Genomic DNA, 24,381 nt, shown 5'->3' on the forward strand with positions numbered 1-24,381 from the left:
TCCTTAAATTCATATATACACAACATAGGCTTTCACTAACATGAAGGCATTTCGAGAAACTCAGTAAGGTCATAATGAGTTTAAGAATAACTTTATCACTACTTTCATCATCAACATATGGTAGCAACATTGTAATTCTATCTTACAAAAGAAATACCTCCCACAATCGAAATCATTAACTTCCTCCTATAAAGGAGCACATAACGGGAAATGCATTTGCATGAAAATAGCACTAGACACACATCACTTGAAGGCTCAACCTCACGATCGCAATGAAGCCGGGAACATTATTAGTGTGTCTCAAAACTACGGGTAGCCTCGACTTAGAAATATAATCTTTGCCTTACATGAGTGAATCACGTAGGTGAGAAACATGATCATTTCGGAATCAAATGCTCTTGAGAACTTTTACTTCATATGCTTTAAGAAACTATAAATAACCTAATTTTCATACCTCTAAACTTTTCTTAAGAGAACACTCTTTATCTTGAGGAGCAGTCATACATAAAATTTTGTACCCATATAGGAAATCAACATCACCTTTACACTCATGCAATATAAGGAAGAATCTCCACTTGTAGATACTCGTCTCAATCGTCATATATCATCCTGTAGCGAAATCAAAAATAAACGAGTCGTAAACCCAAAACAGACCAAAACATTTGCCACATATTATCTATGATCATGAAAGACAATTTCAAACAAAACCCAAATGTTTTACTTACACCCAAGCACACTTAATACTTCACAGCTCGAATGTAGCTTCACATCATAACATAGTGTTCATAAAATGGAAGAGTTCATGGTTAAGGGTTCAATCAACTATAGTGTTAACTTCTTTACTTGCTCCAGCTTCATCATTCTTTAATCCATAGATACATGACTACTCTTCACGTAGTTAAATATGCTACCATCCAGTGATTCCATCATTCCCATCTTTACTTCATTCGGATCAGCACAGACACAGTCTCACAAACACACACATGTCGTGATACATTTACAATTACGTTCGCGACAGGAATTGTAGCCGTATCCTTCCAAACGTGTGCCCGGTAACCCTTCTATGCATCACCTACTTATAACCCTTCAAGTATCCAGCATCAACTCTACTTGTCAAACTTCAAATCCAAGTCCTTTAAGCCTGTGGGCTCACCAACATAATACAACACTTCATAGAAATCTTACCAACTTCGTTACTTTCTACTCCGGTCAACACAAGTATGGCCATACAAACACGCTCGCGTCGTGATATGCTTGCAATTATGTTCCGGACTATAACTGTAGTTGTATCACTTCACATGCATGTTAATTACCACATTTGTGTATAACATCCTTTCACCAACTCTTTCCACATAATCCTTATTATCGATTCAACATCTTATTTCCGTTGCGGTCCTTGTCACTAACCTCGTGGGTTGGACGCCATTGACGGGACACCATTTCACCTAATCCCACGAATTTCCTTTCATTTCAACCACTTCACACATAAATTACCGCGCACATTTAACAATTTAAGATAGGGAAATAGCACATCACCTCGGGGACCGTCTATCTTAACAATAGAATAATCTAGTGACGGGGAAGCGAGAAACGGAAGAATAAAGGCTAAAAGAATATTATCATACCTTCAATCTGTTAAGATATGAGCACATAAACATATAACAATTTACGAATACCAACGGAAGGAAACGTATATGCAATACTATTAATTAACAAAGAGAGAATCAAAACGTGTACCTTTGCGCAAAGCTTCCAATAATATTATTAATAATTAGCTTATTATTATTGTAGGGTTTTAAAGTAAAACCCCTTTACGATCGCACACTAGACACCCCTTATACCGTATACTAGTACCCCGATCACGAACCAAACAACCCTTTGTTTATCCCCTTAATTCAAAAACCCCATGAACCAAAGACCATATGTAGTTGTCCCCTTTAAGGAAACTAACTACAATTAATGATGTACATTAATTAATGAGAGATTCATATATGTATCGAATGGCAAAACCGAATACCCTTTAAAAGGGTTTGGTCGAACCAACTAAAAGAGAAAAGAGGAGAGTTTTGCTTGTGTGAAGGAATAAATAAAACCCTTGATTAAGCCCTCTATTTATAGGGTAATTCTTAGGGTTTTAAACTTGGTGACCAAGTCATCTCTAGGCCTAAAACCTTGAGAAATTTCGGCCCCCTCCATAAGGAATTAGAGCCCAACTCTAATTTCCTTATTTCACATTTAACCTCTTTTTAATTAATTAAATACAATTAACTCTTTAATTTATTTAAATTAATATATTATTTTGTTATCAATTTATAGAGTTACCATGTTATTTTGTGTGATCCCGTAGGCTTAAATTATTTCCGGACATGCGTTTATTATTTAACATGATCACACTCCAACAACTCCCACTTAAGCATGTTATTTATAAAAGCAATAACATTAGTTAGCGTCTAACAACACGCCAATGCTCCCGGAAATATTTAAGAATAATTTCTTAAAATGCCAATTTGAAATGATTTAGTTTTTAATATCCCTTTGTTCAGATACCCTTGTTAATTATGAATATGGATCAATGTCAATTCATAAATTAACGATTATGTTTCTCATTTCTACAATTAATCAAGATTACCAAATTAGTCAAGATTACCAAATTAGTCAAGACTTCCTCTCGAGTTCATTTTGGTATGGCCATACAAACATCTTAATTAATTAATGAGGGGCCCAAATGGTATCATACTTCAGTTGCAAATTGAAGGAACAAACCTATATTGACTACAAGTGTCTGGCCATGTCGTTTCTTAACATTTCTGAAAATAACCCTTTATTACTATCTTGTTCAGGACAGTTAGGAACAATATCTAAAAATGCAATCCACGCATGCATAACTCACTTGTATCTCAAGTCAAAGGATAAATAAAGTAACCATTTTACAAATTTCATTTAATGATGTCGATCCATAAAATGATAATTCGTTATATGGGGTAAGTCTAATATTCCTTTCGAATATCATGTGAGTTTGGTACGAAATCCACCATCTTCAAAATATTCCCTTAAATATTTTCACCAATCTCTCACAATTGTTTTACTTTAATCATATTCTCATATATTTAATCGACAATGGACGTTTAGAATATTCAACTAATATTCATGGATTTAAACATGCAAATATAGGACACAATTATTATAAAATGAAACCACTTATACCGCGTATAAAAATTCATTTATTAAAAATAACAATTGTTTAACATCTCATTATCCAAATACCAACAACAAATTTACATGATATAACTAGCAATATCTAAGACCAATGCCCTCGGCATGCTTAGTGAGCTTTCCTTTTGACAATGCCTGTATAAAAGGATCCGCTAAGTTATAATCTGTGTGAACTTTGAGTAATTTGATTTCACGTGATTCGTTTTGCTTACGAACGTAGTGATAACTTCTTAGGTAATGTCCGGCACCTGTTTGAACCCCAAGTTTATTGGCAATGATAATTGCTCCTGAATTATCACAGTACAGATCCGTAGGTGTGTTATTTGAAGATTATCATGTTAAAATCCAAAAATAAACTTTCTAATCCAAACAAACTTCATGTCATCTTCTCTGAGACGGCAACATACTCAGACTCTGTCACACACATAGAAACTGTGGTTTGCTTTTAGCTCAAAACATTCCACAGTATCTTCATTTAAAATGAAGACGTATCCCGACTGATATTTTGAATCATCTTTATCAGTTTTAAAATCCAGCATCAAAATATCTTATTACCATTGAATATTTGATCGGAATTTCAACCATAAACCAAGAATAATTCTTTAGTAGTCTGCATGTACTTAAGAATATTTTTCACATCACTCTAATGATCCTCTCCAGGATTTGCTGATATCGGCTAAGAATATTTTGAGCAAACACAACGTCAGGTTTAGTGCATCTTACCGCATACATGATCGATCCCATAGCCGAAGCATAAGGAATTCTTTTCAGACGCTCCACCTCTTCAGGTGTAGAAGCACCGTTCTTGCTAGATAAATTAAGTCCTTCTTGCATAGGCAAATTCCCGCGCTTAGAATTTTCTATCTTCAATCTCCTCAAGATCTTATCAACATAAGCACTTTGACTTAATCCAATCAACTATTTACTTCTATCTCTATAGACCTTGATTCCAAGAATGAATGCTACTTTAACCCAAGTAATATTACTCCCACTAGCTTTGCGATATACACATGGCTCATCAAATTTTGAGCAAATCCAAACTTCTTGACTTCCTCATCAAACCTTTTATTTCAACTCCTTAATGCTTGCTTTGATCCATAAATGGACCTTTGAAGTTTGCACACTTTGTCGGGATGTTTCGGATCGACAAAACCTTCTGGTTGTACCATATAGACTTCCTCGTCTAGAAAACCATTTAAGAAAGCGGTTTTGACATCCATTTGCCATATCTCATAGTCATAGTACGTCGCTATGGCTAAGATGATCCTAATAGCTCTAATGTCTGCAATGGGAGATAAGGTTTCCTCATAATCAACTCCATAAAGTTGAGTATAACCTTTCGTCACAAGACAAGCTTTATAGGTGTGTAGATTTCCATCTGTGTCGGTCTTCTTCTTGAAGATCCATTTACACCCAACGGTTCTACCATTTGGTGGAAGATCAACCAAGCTCCACACTTGATTATCTTTCATGGATTTCATTTCCACATTCGCAGCTTAATGCAACTTTGAAATTAGGAGGTTCATTCAAATCTCCTACTCTGTGTTCTTCAGATTCAATCATAAGATTTAATCTTTCACGAGCACGTATTGTCCTTGAGGACCTACGAATTGGAATCGCTTCATTATAATCTTCAACTTGTAGTTCATCTAGAGATTCATCTCTTTGAACATCCCCTCCCCCCCAAGTTGATGATTGCTAGTATTTTCAGAAGTTGACACATCTTCTTGAGCCTCATCAAGTTCAACAATCCTCCAACTGTCCTCTTGAGATATGAGTTTCCTTTCAAGGAACTCAGCAAATCAAAAAATACTTTGACAGTGTTTCCGGTAGGAAAGTAGAAGTAGTAACCCATCGTTTCCTTTGGGTGTCCTATTAAGATGCCCTTATCACCACATTCATGCGGTGTCTTGTCAACCTTCTTGGTTGGAACCATATTGAGATTGCATGCAACAATCTCTAGAGCATAATCCCAAAATGAAACGGGAGAGTCTTAAGATTCATCATTTATCTCACCATGTTGAACAAGGTTTGATTTCTCCTTTCAAATATACCCTTATATAGGAGTAAACTTTTGGATAAATCCACAAGCTTTTAGATGATCTTTAAACTTTTGCTTAAGTATTTTTCATCTCGATCCGAACAAAGAATCTTGATGGTTTTACCGAGTTGATTTCCTACTTCATTTTAAAACTCCTTGAATATTTCGAAGACTTCATGTTTATGTTTAAGCAAATAAACATAACCATAATGACTGAAATCATTCATAAAAATTATGAAGTAGCTAGTACCTTTCCTTGACACATGCCTAAATGGGTTACATACACCCGAATGTATTAGTCCAAATAATTCTTTAGCCCTTTCCGGTTTTATGTGGAAAAGGTATTCTTGTCATCTTGCCGAAAACACAAGGCATGCATTTGTCAAATGATTCATCATTTGATTTAATGATCTCTTGTCAAATGATTCATCATTTGGTTTTAAGATCCCTTCAATTTGAAGTATGCATTTCTTGCTAACGACAACACATTTATCAAATGATTCATCATTTGATTATAAGATTTCTTTACTTTGAAAACTTTCAACGCGTTTCTTGCTAACGATAATTCCAAAAACACGTATTTTATCAAATGATTCATCATTTGATTTCAAGATCTCTTCATACTGAAGATTTCCAATGCATTTCTTGCTAATGATAATGTCAAAAATATGCATTTATCAAATGATTCATCATTTGATTGTAAGACACCGTCCCTTTGAAGTCTTTAAATGCCTTTCTTGACAAAATTAAACAAGATGACAATGTCAAAGATAGTTAGAAACCAAGTAAAACTTGACTCTTTTGCTATTGAATTATTATTTGTATAACACATATAATTCAATTGTGAAGATACTTGAAGCACTGGCCGAACCAGCTTGCTTCTTCTTTGCATTCAACTCAACTACATACTTTAGTCGTATGCTCCTTTTTGCCAAAAGGGTCCTTTAAGGTTTTGAGTCTAACATAACTTGTTTTCTCTTATCAAAAATCCTGCCCTTAGCTTACGGTTGTTTGCTTTCTGAACCTTTCCCCCCCTTGATCATTAGAACTTGGGCTGTAGCAAATTTATTTGGAAGCTCTTTCTCATACTCATTTGCCATGGCATGAAGTTCAGCAATGGATTCATTCAGGCTATGCATATTCTAATTGTGCACGAACTCCTAAAAAATCCTCTTTTTAGGTTCATGCCAATAGTAATAGGCAGATGATAAGCATAGTGCAACCTTTCCAAATGCCCAAAGTACCTCTTCTACTTGAGTACATGAGGACTAACTGATGTTCCATGCTCGTGTCGCAAGTCATGAAGTTGATCAACTAGGTCGAACAACTCCACCCTGGCTTGCTTTTCGTACAAAGACTTGAGCTCGTTAATCATATCACGAGGAAAATAAGTTTCAAATTGCTTTTGAAGGTCGGCATTCATGCTTCCCAACATTAAACAAGCAATCTCATTGTGCCTATCATACCGAGCATTGTATGTAGCCAACTTTCAAGTTGAAGCATTCGCTCCTGGAATAACGGTGTCTGCTCATCAATGACTTGAAACCAGTCATTGAATTTGGTTCCAGGAAGTCTTTCCCTTTCTATCATCGACCTGAAAGCCGATTGGTGTATGTTTTGAGAAGGATTTGTTGTTGCCATCTTCAAAATAGACAAAAGTTCAATTATCGGTATTTTTAATAATTAATCCTTAATATAATTTACCCTTGTTAAGTTCATCTAACAATTTACTTTTCACTAAGGCTAGGATCCAACTTGACATACAATCATTTCATTTGTTGATCAACTAGAAATGACGGTATTCAAAAGGTAATCGTGGATCGATAATTGCATTCATGCAACTCCTAGAGTTATGGGACTTACAACAACACTGTAAAGGGGTATTATGTGTTTTGTAAACATGTTATGTCCCATCTTATGCCACGGGTCAAGGATCTCACCTCTTAACTCGTTTTAAGTCGCCCAATTAAGAACATGTAGATAGTCTACCGCTGGTCTCACAACGGAGTGGTAATCTACCTTGAAGAGATACAATTCGCATATGGTCTCACATAGGAGCGAAAAGCACTGGCAAGTGTTCTAAGAAAAGTGGGTGGCAATGACTTAACTTTAAATGGGTAATGCATTTGATGTGAATCAAAAGCTTATGTATGAAGACTCATGCATAATCTTCATAACATAATATTTAATAAAATCATTTTTATAGTCTTAACAACACAAGAGAGCTCGGTAGCTCCATTTGAACGAACAAAGAAGCGCAAGGGCAAAGGTTTGCGATGAACGCAATTAAAAACCCGCCCCTTTAGAAGGCAAGCGCACTCCGACTTATACCTCTCTTAGAGTTTGTTCAAATGGGTGAGCCGGTGTATCTCAAGGTTGTAAGACTCCAATTTTATTAATGAAATCTCTATTTCAATAGTTCTTAGTCAAGTTTATATTTTTCCAACAAAACAATTTTTGCATCACCTTTATACAACTTATAAACAAGTAAAAATTAATAAACTTACTAATTACCGAATTACTTAATCATGTAACAAGTTAAGGTGAGCTACCTAAACATGGTCACTATGGTTCATGCATATGTTTAAACCCGGCTCCCACTTCCGAAGAAGAGGACCACATACATCAAGTTGCCTTGATTGCGTAAGCCTTTAAACAACTTAATTACCAAGTAATCACATAACCTAAAACTCACTGAAAATTTCCAGTAGCTTGTCGATCAGTTTAGACATGTTTCTGGTCCAAATCAAAGTTATAGCCCTATGTGTTCAGCATCTACAGTCCGAATTTCAAATTCTAACTCATTACTGATTAAAAGATATGAATTTATTAGTGAACTATCACAAACTAGGAAAATCACACGAAAAATTCACATAGTCACACAATAAACCCTAATTATTGGACTATCATGCTTTGCAATATATATCTTTATATAATGGTAATAAACACAAGTAATATTGCATGAATTCCTTGTGATTTTACCTCTTATTTAACAACTTTAAATAAATAAGATACACAACCTGCAATTTATATCAAATAAATCATGTCAATTCACATAATTCAAAACTTGTTCGAGGGTTTCAATCCACCATTGAATTAGGTCAAATTAATTAAACAAAACCCTAATTTTATTTAATTAGAATCGTTTTTAATTAAAAAAAAAAGAAAAATCCCTTTACCTATTTAATAATTAATTAAAAAACAAACAAACCAACCCTTAAACCCCCCTTAAAGTTTTGATCTTTGTAACTAATAGATCATATATGTGGCTCTGATCGACTGATACCACTGTTAGGATATGAGCACATAAACATATAACAATTCATGAGTACGCAGCGGAAAGAAACGTATATGCAATACTATTAATTAACAAAGAGAGAATCGAAACGTGTACCTATACGCAAAGCTTCCAATAATATTATTAATAATTAGATTATTATTATTGTAGGGTTTAAAATAAAACCCCTCTACGATCGCACACTAGACACCCCTTATACCGTATGCTAGTACCCTGATCACAAACCAAACAACCCTTTGTTTATCCCTTTAATTCAAAAACCCCATTAACCAAAGACCATATGTAGTTGTCCCCTTTAAAGAAACTAACTACAATTAATGATGTACATTAATTAATGAGAGATTCATATATGTATCGAATGGCAAAACCGAATACCCTTTAAAAGGGTTCGGACGAACCAACTAAGAGAGAAAAGAGGAGAGTTTTTGCTTGTGTGAAGGAATAAATAAAACCCTTGATTAAGCCCTCTATTTATAAGGTAATTCTTAGGGTTTTAGACTTGGTGACCAAGTCATCTCAAGGCCTAAAACCTTAAGAAATTCCGGCCAACTCCATAAGGAATTAGAGCCCAACTCTAATTTCCTTATTTCACATTTAATCTCTTTTTAATTAATTAAATACAATTAACTCTTTAATTTATTTAAATTAATTATTTCGTGATCAATTAATTATTATATTACATTAATATAATAACTAATAGTATAGAGTTACCGTGTCATTTCGTGTGACCCCGTAGGCTTAAATTATTTTTGGACATGCGTTTATTATTTAACATAATCAGACTCCAACACAATTAATCATCATATAGCCTTAATCCTACATTCTCACTCATCCTAACCCGTCTTAAAAACATCTCATCTTAAGGCTAAAGCTCAACTACTTAAGCCTAGCATGTCTGATCTTACGGTTTAAGTCCAATTGCTATGGCATACCTATAGTCATTGGTTCACATAAACCATTTCTCTGATACCAACTTGTAACACCCGTCGTTTAAATATATGGATTTTCAAAAACTTTCGCTTAACGGCATTAAAAAAGAGCGGAACAAAACTTTAAAAGTTCAAACCAGCAAAATCTGTTTGGTTTGTTTATTAAATGGTGTTACTAGCCATATCATCAAAATAAGTTCAAAAGGAAACCCATCAGTTTCCCAACAATAAACAAGCGACCACATTATTAATATAATTCATTACCATCTAAACATAAAGCAAATGTCTAAAGCGAGCAGCCACTATTGGTAAACTATAGCCAGCGTTAAGATCATCTACCCATGCCTCACATCTTCTCACATCTACCTGCTCACTATTGTTGAACCTGAGGGCACAACACATTTTAAAAGAACAAGTGTTGGCTAACGAATTAGCTAAGTAAGATAAAACATAGTTTATAAAACGTTTTTCCATTTAAAACATTATATAAAAGTCATATTAAGTCGTTAAGGCACATATCATCAAACATATCATCTCACATACATGTCATAGCATCAACATCTTTCATATTAGGATGGGCATCCTAAATGTGCCTAGTCATCCTTTGCATCTCCACATATCACATCTAAACATCTTTATAGTTGTGACATAAGTCACGCATCTCATATAACATATTCATCTTTATAAGTGTGACATAAGTCACACCCGGCTGGATGGACAAACCTTACGGTTGTACATCATTGTCTTCAAGGAATGGCAAGCCAATCCTGGAGTAATCCGTATGTTCAAGACAAGTGGGGCAGTTCAGACCTCCCGTATTACTCTTCACATCTTTGACCATGTTGCAAGGAGCCACCCAAGCAACCACATCTACGCACTTAGCCGGGCAAGGGCAAGTACGGGTTAAGCTTAACACTTTCATCTAAAATTACGAGCTCGATTTTACAACTCATATAGTTTAGGTGTTCACATTACCTAAACATTATCACATATACATCTTAACGTTTGACCCCTTAAACGTGCACGTGTCATGTCAACTTAATAAGTCCAGTGAACTAGATGAACAAGACATGTGGTCATGCACATTTTACTTATCATCAACCTATAACACATTTCAATTCATCTCAAGACACTACATAGCATTTCATAGCATATCATTACATCATGTACATTGTTACATCACGTACATCATATATCATTGCATATCGTATATCATTACAACATTGCATATCATTTATCATCTTAGATCGTACATCATTTCACATCATCTTTTGTATCATATTATATATATATATCATTTCATATCATCTATCATCTCATGTCATATATTGTTGCAAATTATCTATTATCTCATATCATATATCATTTCATATCATATCATCTATTAAGCATACATAGCATCTCATATCAGTACGTATCATTGGGGTAGCATTTCAGGCTTTCATATGTATCTACATAGCCCATATCACCTTCCGTATAATCTCGAATACCCATAAGCAAACAAGATACCATTTGGGACGTTATTATATGAAAACTATGTTTTTGTTGAACCCTCAGCGTGTCAAAGTAGTGTATCTTACCTCCTAGAAGCGAACAACAAATGATAACGTAAGTTACCGAGCTTTGCAAATATTCCCGACTAAATATATCAACATAGGACCGATTTATGAGTATAACGAGACTAAACGGACCTACAGTTTAAATACGTGTCACATACCCTTTAATTACCATCATTCCAAATAATAATCTCTTTTTTACTATTACCCTAGGAGTTAGTCCCTTTTGGTCTATTCTCAACTTTTGTCTATTTCTAGACTATTACCCTAGGAATTAGTCTCTTTTGGTCTATTCTCAACTTTTGTCTGTTTCTAGACTATTACCTCAGGAATTAGTCTACTTTTTGACTATTCTTCCAAAAACGGGTTTTATACCAGAAAAGAATCTTTTAAAACCTAAATGATGATTTGGCACCATCAATTGCTCCATGAACGAGTTATTAACAAAAATGGATCATTAGATCACATTAAACAACCATTCCTAACATCAAAACTCGATCAATTAACCACAAATGATTACCAACAACCTAATCCATTCTCTAAACCCTAAGATCTAAATTAAATCCATACAATTGATACATATGATCACAAATCAAAGGTAAGTCACCTATATTACCTGTAGATGGTCACAATATTGAAAGATCTTGATCAAACTTCATTCAAACACCACGAAATGGAGAGATTTGGATGGAGAATTGCTTTAAGAGTGAAAAGGGGCGGCTATGGGGTTCCTTCTCTCGTAATGTGCAGATGGATGGGAATTAGAGATGCCTAAATTCCATTTAACCCCTGGCATAATCTCCTAATCTTGCACTTTGGTCCCCTCCACTATTAAACATCACTTTTAAGGCTTAAACGACTAACGAGAATACTTACCGACACACTAAACACATCTTAAGCACATTAACATGTACATCATGAAGGCATTAAACCCTCACACATATAGCACATTAATCACATATAAGTATTAAATCTACTAGAGACTTAACGGACACGTAGTATTGACTTAACGACTCAAGTCAACCGTTAATCAAAAAGTTCGGGATGTTACACAAACAATCATAAAAAGAAGTTTATAACAGAACTTTGACTATAAGTCGGATCGTGTAAACATATCGTAAACTAGGTATCATGTCCCGTGTTACATATTTATTGGGTTAATAGCCTAGTGGCAAAAAGAAATCCTTCAAATGAAGGCTTCGCTTCAGGGACACCTAGGTTCGAGTCGTGAGAGGGGCAAGCTTTACCCCTATTAGTTGGCATTCCTTCAAGCTAATTAATAGAGGTTTTTTCGTCCTATTAGGTATTGGGTGAGGGGACTCTCTAACATGGACTTGATTAAGACAACATACTCTAGATCACTCATTATGATATTCGATCCGGACTTGTCAAATATTCTGTATTACATGTGCAAACAATAACAAAATAAATTTATAAATGAACTTTCACATTTTGTACAAATTAACAAATTTATAGACAAGATGGATTATACAGGAGTTAACCACTGGTAATAGCCGAGTGGCCACTGACTGCCACATCTCAAGAGGAATTTGGGTTCGAGTCTTGCCAAAGGCAGATTTGAGATAATCAGGGGATTATTAAATGGTTGAGATTCACCTGGACACTAACCTGGCTGGGGGATTAATGGATACCAAATGATACATGAGATCAAGAGGTTCCCATCTAATTACCTTTTTTTCCCTTTTTTTTACAAGAGTTTATGCATGTACTTTGGTCCTCTCTACTTTAACTTGACAGTTCTCTATAATACTTTAAAAGAGAAATTCATTTCCCAAAAATTTAAATTAAGGTCTTTGACCTTGGGATGATCCATTTGGGTTCGAGTTCGACTTCTCACATTTGTGATGGTGGATTAATATGGGGATTTTGAGAGTCCTGGTTTTCAAGCATACGTTTAATTTAGAAGTAAAAGTAGAATAAAATGTCGTTCAAAAAAAATTAAACTACTTAAGATATCTCTCTCCATCTTCATCTAGTATACCTATAATATCCTTAATGAAATAATTTACAGCATAAATTTCTCAATCTTTACACGATCCCCTTTAACATTAATTACATTTACATTCACCACCATTATCGTCGCCATCACCCGTCACCATCGCCACCACCATCCCGCGTCACCACCACCGACTCGTAGTGTTAAATGACCCTCAAATAACTCCGAACAAAATTCTTGCCAAATTTACAAGATAGAATGGACGCAACAACAATGCCTTAGCTATTAAAGAAGCCTTCACTTTAATAATGGTATAAACCAATTGGAAAAGTAAATATAATTATTTAATTTTTTATGCAGCTGATAGTTGTGGAAAACTGGATATTTACTAGGATATCATGCGATAGATATTGTTAGATATCACCGTATGGCAATTACATGTGATAGATATTTGTTGATAAAGGCATGCAAAACATTTACTATTTTAAATACGATACATATATGTTTGAATACACATCATACATGATTTGTTTGCTAGATTGGGACTCAAATGGATATTGGTCTCCGAAATTGACATTAACTTGATTGATGGAAAGAGAAATCACTCACAAATAATTAAGTTCAGGAGGATAACATCCATTCTAGGACTAGTTAGAAAAGGAATTCCTTTGAGACATGTAAATCGTTCACCTAAGATGGGAAACACTTGGTTGAACACCTAGCAACGACAAAAAAAGAGTCTCATGCATCCTTTTCTGATATTAGAAAATAGAAACTCAAATAGTTAAACTAAAGGTCTCCATTCTAAATTAACCCCAATACTAGTTATTGCATGACACACGAAAGGCTACCTCAATTTGGAGGGCGAGTTGAAAGCTTTTATCATAAGTGTTCATCCGCATAATAAACACAATGTTTACAAAATAAGCACAAAACGTTTGTCTGACCGACCAAATTCCCATTGATAAACAGAAAATTAAATTGTCACATTAGAGTTAACCGCTCAAGCAAAATACCCGCCCATACATTAACATCATACCATTATATATTTATATCTATAGCGAGAAAACACAGCCCTCATATTCCCATACATTATCAAATGTAAAAGAATGTGAACCAACATGCATGCACCAATTCTACACATACAAATTTGCACAATGAGGTAGTAAATACACGATGGATTTCACATCTTCATGGCGCACCTAGAGCAAAGTGCATTATGTCTACATATTAGTACATCTAACCAGACTATTGGAATTGTTACTAAGACTACAGAATGTTCTTGTGAATTATGGCCAATACCGGGTATATAAGCAGGGATTTCAAATCTAGAGGTTAATCGTACTCAACATTTGGAGGTACATGTCTAGAGACTACTCTACCCAGTCATCTATGTTCGTATCTATCTTGGGATAACACCACCAATTGTACCATGGGGTGAACATTATTGAGCACCTGCAGGAGTGAGAGAATATGCCAAAAAGATTCATTCTATACACTAAATTTAGATTAAACTTTAGTGCACACATTAGAGATATTTTTAATTATATATGAAAAAGAATAATCTCTATACATCTTTGAGATTCATGATCAAAAAAATTTCACTCTAATGTAAGCAAATCTTCACTCTCATAGAACTGTCAATGAAACAGCCGCAGACCGAAGCTTTACACCATCATTGTCCCATCTAGACTGTGGCGCAATCACTCCGGCGATAATTGTCTACAAAATGTATTTTCAAAGAAAAAATAGAGTTATATATACCTCATGTTTGATAGACTAATTATTTATGAAGGTAAAAATATTGAGATACAAAAGTGTTTTAGGCGAACCAAGTTCAACCAATACCGAATACAGTAACCTTCATTAATCACAGATAAATTCATAGCCCAGAACCTATATTCAATCCTCCTCTAAAATTATTAGGTTGGGACGGGTGATGCCAATGATTTCCAGCTTACAGTTTGAACTTGGGACCTACATGTAAGTATCCCAACCTCTTGCCACTTGGCCACCCCCTTGAGGTTATCAAAGTGGATTTTTAATGCAATCATCTTCAATTTGCAACATAGGTAATATATGTTGGATGCCACCTAGTATGAACTTTTTCAATTAAGGCCACTCATTAATCATAGGGATAATTGCATACAAATGTAACCACCTAGGACAAAATGGTTATGTAATGTAGTAACCTACTCAGGTGGCTATGTAATGTATGCACCTATGTTTTTTTGGATATACTATGTAATTTGGGTCAATCAATATAAGGACCTATGTATTTTTTTTTGCTATACTATGTAAGGTCCGTACATATTTTACATAGTATAGCCAAAAAACATAGGTGCATACATTACATAGCCACCCGAGTAGATCACTACATTACATAACCATTTTGTCATAGGTGGTTACATTCGTATGCCATTATCCCTCAATCATAAGAGCTTCGGTAGGCCACCAAGTACGTCTTTGACTTGCACTTTTCATTTATGTCAATTTAGGTCAGATATATAAGATAATGCATAACATGTCTTTGAATTTAATAAGAAAACAATAAGTTTATTGTGAACTACTCATTTACCGGGATGACCTATAAAGTTGTTTTGATATATTGGTGACTTTAGTGGAAGAAATTCAATACTTGGGGTGGTGGCATCCATCGCTGCAGATGACTATTATATGAAAGAGCAAAAAAGTGTCGATATATTTCAGTTCATACTAATATATGACCTGAACCACCCATATAACTATTTGTTCCCTCTAATGTAGGGCGAATTTTATGTTTAAAGAGACTTCATGGTAAGTAAACATACTATTTTACCCATTACTCGACCCACCTCATTGCTTCCTCAAGCGTATAATGTATTTTGTGTTTCAAAAAGGAGTCTTCATGGTACCTAAATATATACCTTTCCACTATTGACTGCAGCTACTAATGCAGCATGCTGATCATCATTCCCAAATTCATAGAAATAATAGGTCCTGATGAAAATCGAATCAAAAAACAATATTAATCAGAAAATTTATTGTAAAACAATTCAAGAAACCAAAAATCTTGATCTTAAGACTCAAATGAATTGAACATGATCATGTATTCAGTGTAACTACAAACTTTTATGCGACAATCTTGCAAGAATTCCCTTTGTCAAGTATTTAATTATCAGAAATGTAGCTTTTTTTATAAACGACGAAGTTGTTTATATGTCTAGGCCATCATTTAATTTATAAGTAGCATCTCCAACTAAAGGGGAAAAAAAAACAAAAATGTAAACTTGACTCAAAAATGGATCAAAGCCTTTTGACCTTTACCTTCTTTGGATATTTCATCATTTATATGGAATACGTAAATGTAACACAAAAAACTACCTGTAACCGTCATCTTCCTTTATTTTTATGACTCGTGCAGAATATAGATCTGTCCCACCTACAAGATATCAATGAAAATCAGGGATGTAAAAGTTGTCCAAAATGTCAGAGTGTATGGCATGGCTGAGCCAAATGGAATAACATGTCAGAATTGGCACATTTTTGGGACTGATCAAAACTGAATGGGCTGACTCGTCAACAAATGTTTCTCATTTGTATGGAGTTAATGATTAATTAATTAATGTATGAAGAAAAGTCATTTCTCCTTTGTATGACAAACGATTATCGAAGCAGTGCTGCAGATTTTTTCATGAAAGCACGTAGGAGATATTAAGCACTGCATCCGACTTAATTCCTTTTTGTATAACTGTTTTTATCTGTAGCTATTTGACACCCATTACCAAGGTAAACATCTTGGGGTGGCCAGGGAACGCGTTCAGATTCGGTCACAGAGATACCCCTGTTAGGCCACGTACATTCATGTCAAAGAGTTGCCCTCCACGGATAACCTAAACATGGAAAACCTTCTCCATTTACCCGACCCATTAGCATTCACATATTACCCAAATTATCTATTTCAAAGAAATGGTTTGAAATGGATCCACTTGGTCCATGCTCACATTAAAATTTACCTGGAACAAAAATTTTCTTTGCTTCCTTTAATGTACCAAAATCAGAAACATCTTTGGCCTGCAAAGATTATAATGTTAGCTAACACTCAAAAACCATTGGATGCAGAATGTGGAATATAAAGTGTTATGTATCATAATTCTCAACAAGACACAATTGCCAAAAGGCAAGTGAAATCCACACAACAAAGTTTAGCCATACGCACCAATGGTATGTCTTACATAGTTGTACATTCTACAAAAAATTAATTGTACTTATCACGTATGGCTAAACTTTATTTTGTAGATATCATCTCCCTTGGCATAAAATCTACCCCATCAAAAGTAAAGATGAAAGCAAGCAAAACATATATAAATGTGTTTACATTAAAGATTACATAAGAAATCATATAAATTTCCATTTGGAATGAGTGTATTGTGTAATCCAATGTATTCTTTGTTGGCAAAATGTCAAAATAAACTACTTTTTATTGCAACATTCTAAGTACGCAAAACAGAGGAACCTTGTCCATCTAATCAATACAATCAAATCATGCATAACATTGATAACTAGACATTCCAATCATGAAATTATGCTAATTGAAGTATATATATATATATAGGAAAAGGTTCATGTGAGAACCATTTGAATTGGAAGAACCATGAGAACTTCTATATTATAACTTGATCTTCAAATGTGAATGGTATATGTGAACATATTCGTTCACATATGAACTATCGAGTTATACTTATAATTACCTATGTTCATATGTGAATAGTTCTCACATAAACCTTACCCTACATATATATATATATATAATAGAGGAAGAGGTTTTAATTTAAAAGGTTGACTCTTTAACTTTTTAAGGAGGGGTATTTTTGACATTTCATAATTGTGTGGAAAAGTGTGTTTAAGTGGGGGATTAGTGAGGATTGAAATTTTAGAATTAAAAAGTGGGGGCAAAAACAAATGATATGGATATTAACCTATATTAACAATGGAAATCATCATCTTCCACGACATGTTCAGGCCCGTCGCATTGCGTAGTTATTCTTTTAGTGTGTGTGGGTCTGTCTGTGTGTATGTGTGTGTGTGTGTGTGTGTGTCTGTGTGTGTGTGTGTGTGAGTTACATATTGTAAATTTTGTAACTAGTGACAAAAATAGACGACAGTCTCAACATTGCATCTCTATCGTATAGAACTTCAATAAAAAATAACCCTGAAAGTTCAAAATCTTACAAACCTCTAAAAATGTGATCTTGAGTTGATTAGATGGCCGAAGGACAACGCTTAAAACTTCAGATCTGTATGAATTGCTAACCCAGTAAGACTACATAATCATTTAGCAACACTCGCATATCCTAAAAAAACTGGTGCATTATTTTTGCAATAAATGAATAAATCTCAAAATAACTAGATTCTATGTCTGAGAATTTATAGATGTGTGTGGATGTGTGGATAATTGCCTTTTCTTAAATATAACAAAAATCTGTTTTCAAATGTTTTCCTTCGAAAAGAACAATATGCTTTGCCAGAATAAGAAAATTTCGAACAAAAAGTGACATGTTTGAAATTGCATTAGTATAAGTATTTGGTGTTCTGCATTTCTGTAACGAGAATAAAAAAATATCTGAAACAAAATGAGAAAAAATAGTCAACAATCTTATGAATGAAAAGAAAAAAATTAACGTTATGTATCAAAGCCTTAGTTGCCTTGTATCACATCAATAGCATACGAAATTAAATTATTGGTTAATTTGGAACTGTAAAGTCGTGCATGAGAAAAGACGGAAGATATACATACACAGGACGGTCAGGTTGATTAATGGTTCAAAATGTGCAGGTCTTTGATATTCGTCGGGTTAGGTTGACCGGACAATGCCTTTTGTTCACTTTTAGAGATTGATTAAAATATAAATTTTGCAATAAAGTGATTCAGGAGACGGCAACGGTACCCAATCCGGCAAAAACCGGGTTTGGGGGAGGTATGATGTAGACAGCCTTACCCCTACGCAAAGGTAGAGAGGCTACTTCCGGGAGGACCTCCGACCTAGGGTTTTACCCTTGAAAGAATATTCTCGACGACTTCGCCGGAGAAGGAAAACCGGAATCTCTCAGATAGTCAGATCTAGATCTCTATTCTCAAGTGATTTAGGAGACTGTATGCTAAACAATTTTGGGTATACCGACCCATTTGACCAGATTTAAATTTAGCTATATATATATATATATGTATCATGTTGGGGATAAATAGAACCCATAACTGGAAACAAAAAATAGGGATGAAATTGCTATGCCTGAACATGAATAACTAGTCAATGACAAATCGGCAACAACTTTTGTAATTACTACACCTAAAGACAAATAGCGAGTCTAGGAAAATTACAGTTCCATATATGTAACAAAAGATAACATAGCACATATGAACATGTAATGATGTAGTCATTATAACCTTACCCATCAGGTGTAGCAAACCGTGCTGCAAATGTCTTTGGTTTAGCTTTATCTCCGTACAGAGATAAACCAGCATTATAATCCTGCAAAAACATAAAACAACAATAAAGCACCATTGATTTTCTGAAAAGAGTGCAGATTAATTTATTAGCTAAAACTAGAAAAATGGAGACTAAGAATGAGCTGGTTTACAGTTTGACAGACTAGTCGGTATTATATAAGTTGGCATGGTGACACCCGTCTGGGATTATTGATCGTAACTCACTAAGCCCATCATAAAGAGTTTGTGCAATAATTTTGTTATATGAAAAAGTAGATAGTAGCCCAGTGATGGGGAGTCCAGTTGGAGTTGGGGATAAATCAAATTTTATTTCAGAAAGAAGATGGTAATTATTTTAGCGAATTGGTTAGGATTCTTTTAAAAGCAAACAATATAAGCTTCTTAGAATTTGAACTATACTAATTATCTGATGAATGTAGAAACACATACCCAGGCAAGTACTTAAAAAGATGCACATTTTGGGAGTGATTAACAAGTAGGGATGGATTAGGGGAAAAACCTCATTACGGGTTAAGGCTCCAATCCTCACTCCCTACTATGGAGATCCATCTAGAACCAGTTTCTCTATCTTATGGTAAGGGTAAGGCCATCTACATCTCACCTCCCCTTATCTTATGGTAGCGGTCGTTAATTTACTTGCATTTTGGGAGTGATTGTAATAGCAACATTATATAGTAGCATTGTGCATTACATGATGATGAAAAATGATAAATTTAAGAATTCAATACACACAAAAACACATACATAAGGAAATAACAAATAAATAAAAAAATTAAAGAAAAAAGAAGGAAAGGGGAAAGACCTCAGGCTCCATGATGTCCTGAAAATCAGGAGGGACTCGAATGGAAAATCCATCACCAAAGAACCGAAACCAAGATTTAGTGCTGGTAATGCCCGAAAGAATTGTTCTATTAGTTGAAGGAGAAGGAGGAGAAGAAGAAGGAGTTTGAGCAAAGAGATTTGGAGGTTGAATTAATGAAATTAGAGATGATACACTGCAAACTGAAACAAATGCTCTTCTTGTTGTTGTTATTGAAGTGGGTAATTCTTGTTTTGGTATTGTCGGAAATGGTGGTGATGGTGGTTGGTGTGATTGTGAGGTTATTGATACAATTCTGATTGCCGCCATCATATCTGATCAACTATCTTCAATTTTCCAGAGATGTTTGAGGGGGTACAAGAAGAATATTGGATAAGATGGGATGAATTTGGTATTTTTGCAGTTCTCTTTTCCCCGAATTTTGTTAAATTAAATAATTCTTTTTTTCTATTTAATTTAACGGGCTACCCAGATTTTGAGAGCGGAAAGATTTCTACACGTGATTACCAGGGGAGATTGTAAGAAGAGGAACATAATTGTTTTTTCCTTAATTTAATGCTAGTAATGCCTAAAAGAATTGTTTCACATAACTAAGGATTTTAAAAAAATTTCTATTATTAATTACATCACGAGTAATTGGTTTATAATGTAAAATGCAGGCGTTTGGTAAAAAAGACCTTTAGGTTTGTTGGAGATGGGATCGAACCGTTGACTTCTGTCTGTCTCAAGAGTCAAAGTTCTAACCACTTTATCTAACTCAATTGGTTTTATAAATCTCAAATATAGCCATCTCATATTAAAAGTATCAAATTACCCAACCTAAATAATAAAATATCAAACTTTTTAAATCATTGATTTAAATACATTTAAATATAAAAAATCATATAACATTTTCGTCCCTGTATATTTTGCCGCAAGGCTTCTGGTTTGAATACGAAAGTCAAAAACTACTTTCTTTATCGTCTCGTGTCTTTTTTCAAATAAATGGATTTTGTGGCAAAGAACCAGATTTTTTGCCATGTATTTGCAATTAAGACTTTAGCTGTAGCAACAATGATGGGGATAACTAAATCATAATCAATTACTTTCCCACTATTGCTTTAAAGATAACACATAACTTTGAAGTTTTCGTATGATGTTAACTCTAGCATATATTCATCTTTCTTCTGATACAATGAATATCAAATTACTTTAAAAAATAAAAATAAAAAAGCAAGACAAAAGGAAGCAAAATCTAATGTCAGTATCAAGTTATTAATCTTTCTTCTTTATGATATCTCTTCTCCAAACACCACAAAGGCCCAAATGGAAGAAAAATAACTGAATAACAGTGACTATTATTAATGCAATTTCTAATTTCTGGTTGTGGTTTTATTTATTTTTTTCCCCGCCAAATGAACAAATTATATACATAAAAAAAAAGGAAACATAAAATTAAAGAACTCATTTTTACTTGTACGTAGATTTGGGAAACGGATCATCTACGTCCATACTCTATACAGAATTGTAATTTTGATCATAAGTAAAGTTATTTGTTCTCTTCCAGTATATAGAGCCAGTAAAAATATTTTCACTTTAAGTGGTTATAAGAGTCGAGAAACATTGAACTTAAATGCTTAACAACATTTAAGTATGATGGTAAAGGTCTATATTTTTCCAGTCGAGAAACTATATTTTTCACTTTTCTATAATACTCAAGAACACCTTGTTGATATATGATCACGTTATATAAATGCATGTCCGGTAATTATTTAAGCCTACGGGGTTACACAAAAATTACACGTAAACTCTATGTAATTAATTAATGTATTAAAGTAATATATTGATTAATTTAATCATGAAATAATTAATGAACTATTAAAAGAGTAATAGTTTTTATTAATTAATTAAAAGAGAATGATTGAAGTGAAAATTAGAAAATAAAGAAATTTCTTAATTACACTAAAATGGGGGTGGGCCAAATTTAAGAGAGGGTTTCCTAATCCTCTATAAACTTGGTCATCAAGTAATTAAACCCTAAATATTAATCCCTATATATAGGGGTTAAAAGTTAAGCGTTTTGATATATAATTACACAAGACAATTAGATTTGTAAAACCTTAAATATTTCTCTCACTCTCTCTGTCGAACCAAAGGAATGCAAAAATCATATGGTTGATTTTTATTTCATTCATACGAAAAACACAAATATATATTTGTTCCATTTAGGATCTTATATTACAACTACAATAGATTTGTTTGATTTGTAATTACTTTTGTTCGACGGGCAACAAAGGTGGGTTTAAGTTTCGACTACATTGAGGAACACAACGGGTTTATGAGTTTGTAATCGGGTACTAGCATACATCATAGGGGTATTAAGTGTGCGATCATAGAGGTGATTTTCTTTAGACCCTTAATTAATAATAATAAACATTAATAACATTATTGGAAGTTTTGCGCAAAGGTACACATATTCTATTCATTACTTTGATAATTAATAGTATTGCATATACGTCTCTATTCTGCTGCGTACTCGTGATTTGTTATATGTTTATGTTTATATATTCTAACAGTGGTATCACGAGCCACCTATGTGATTTATTAGTTACAAAGATCAAAACTTGAAGGGGGTTTAGGGTTGGTTCGATTTAATTGTTAATTAAATATTAAAAATCGTTTTTTGATTGTTTTATTTACTATAAAAGTCGAATTTTAATTAAATAAATTAGGGTTTTGTTTAATTAACTTCAACCTAATTTAATGGTTAATTGAAACCCTCTAAGCAAGTTTTGATATTATAAATTGGCATGTTTATTTTATATAAATTGTATGCTAGTGTACTTGTTTTATTTAAGGTTGTTAAATAATAGTGTACGATATCTCACTATTATATTTTCATACATTTAAGTCGTAACAGCTTATAATTTTGAAGATATAAGGTTCCAAATGTTATACGTTGCAAGTTGTTGTACAATAATTACATTTTCGTCACTGTCATTATTAGCTGAGACATATTGATGGAATTGTATTCTGTAGTAATTCCACAAGGCATATACTATAATAATTTTTCTATTATAAAGATTTTTGAAACCAGTTGTACTCAAAATGTGATATTATTATAAAAATAATTAAGAATTAAAATATAAACATACTTGTGATTTTGTACTTGAAATTCAAGTATATACTTGAAGTTAAATTAAATATTTGAAGTTTTTTTAATTAATTAAATGATTAAAATTTTTTTAAAAAAGCCTCTCAAATTGATGACTAAAAATAAATATAAATAAAGTATTAAGGGTTTAAAAATATAAATTGTTGATGGAAAACAAAAAAGTATAAATTAATGAGACTTTTTGTAGAAACTAATATAAATAATATATAATAATCTATTTGGATAATGATTATTAGAATTTATATTAAGATTAAGATAAAAAAAAATTAAGATTAAAATTTTTTTTAAAAAAAATCCTCTCAAATTGATGACTAAAAATAAATATAAATGAAGTATTAAGGGTTTAAAAATATAAATTATTGATGAAAAACAAAAAATATAAATTAATGAGTTTTTTTCTACAAACTAATATAAATACTAATATAATAATCTATTTGGATAATTATTATTATAATTTATATTAAGATTAAGATTAAGATAAAAAAAATTAAAATTAAAATTATATACAAAATATGATTTATATTTTTATCTAATACATAAATATAGTTAGTCGGCATGTTTATCCATAATAACTTTATCTTTATTTGATAATATAGATAACTCGACTATGAAACAATATAATGTGCTAGGTTTTAATATATTAAATAAGATTTATATATATCTAATACATAGATATTTAGTCGGTAAATCTTTCCATAATAACTTGTTAATATTTATTTACTTATCTAGTTAAAGTCAAAAAAGTCAAAATTAAAATTTGAAGAAATTGAGAGTTGTGATTTGTTAATAAGTTATTAGAGCAACTGTGTTTTAGTATAATAAAAGATTATAAAATAAGGGATTCATGCAAAATTCCTTGTGATTATTACTGTAATATAGTGATATAAAAGGCATAGCATGATGATCCAATAATTAGGGTTAATTAT

General features: G+C 33.2%; 1 protein-coding gene across 1 annotated transcript; it reads right to left on the reverse strand.

Moving 5' to 3' along the window:
• Positions 1–14,468: 14,468 nt before the first annotated feature.
• Positions 14,469–20,746, reverse strand: LOC122588465. Its single transcript, XM_043760587.1, has 7 exons — positions 20,284–20,746; positions 19,424–19,503; positions 18,210–18,270; positions 16,990–17,047; positions 16,358–16,415; positions 15,901–15,973; positions 14,469–14,716 (listed from the first exon to the last, which is right to left on the reverse strand). Exons 1-7 carry the CDS (start codon positions 20,611–20,613, stop codon positions 14,624–14,626), a joined length of 753 nt encoding a protein of 250 aa, XP_043616522.1. The 5' UTR covers positions 20,614–20,746; the 3' UTR covers positions 14,469–14,623.
• Positions 20,747–24,381: the final 3,635 nt, after the last annotated feature.

This window comes from Erigeron canadensis, chromosome 2, assembly GCF_010389155.1.
Source record: "Erigeron canadensis isolate Cc75 chromosome 2, C_canadensis_v1, whole genome shotgun sequence".
NCBI lineage: Eukaryota > Viridiplantae > Streptophyta > Magnoliopsida > Asterales > Asteraceae > Erigeron > Erigeron canadensis.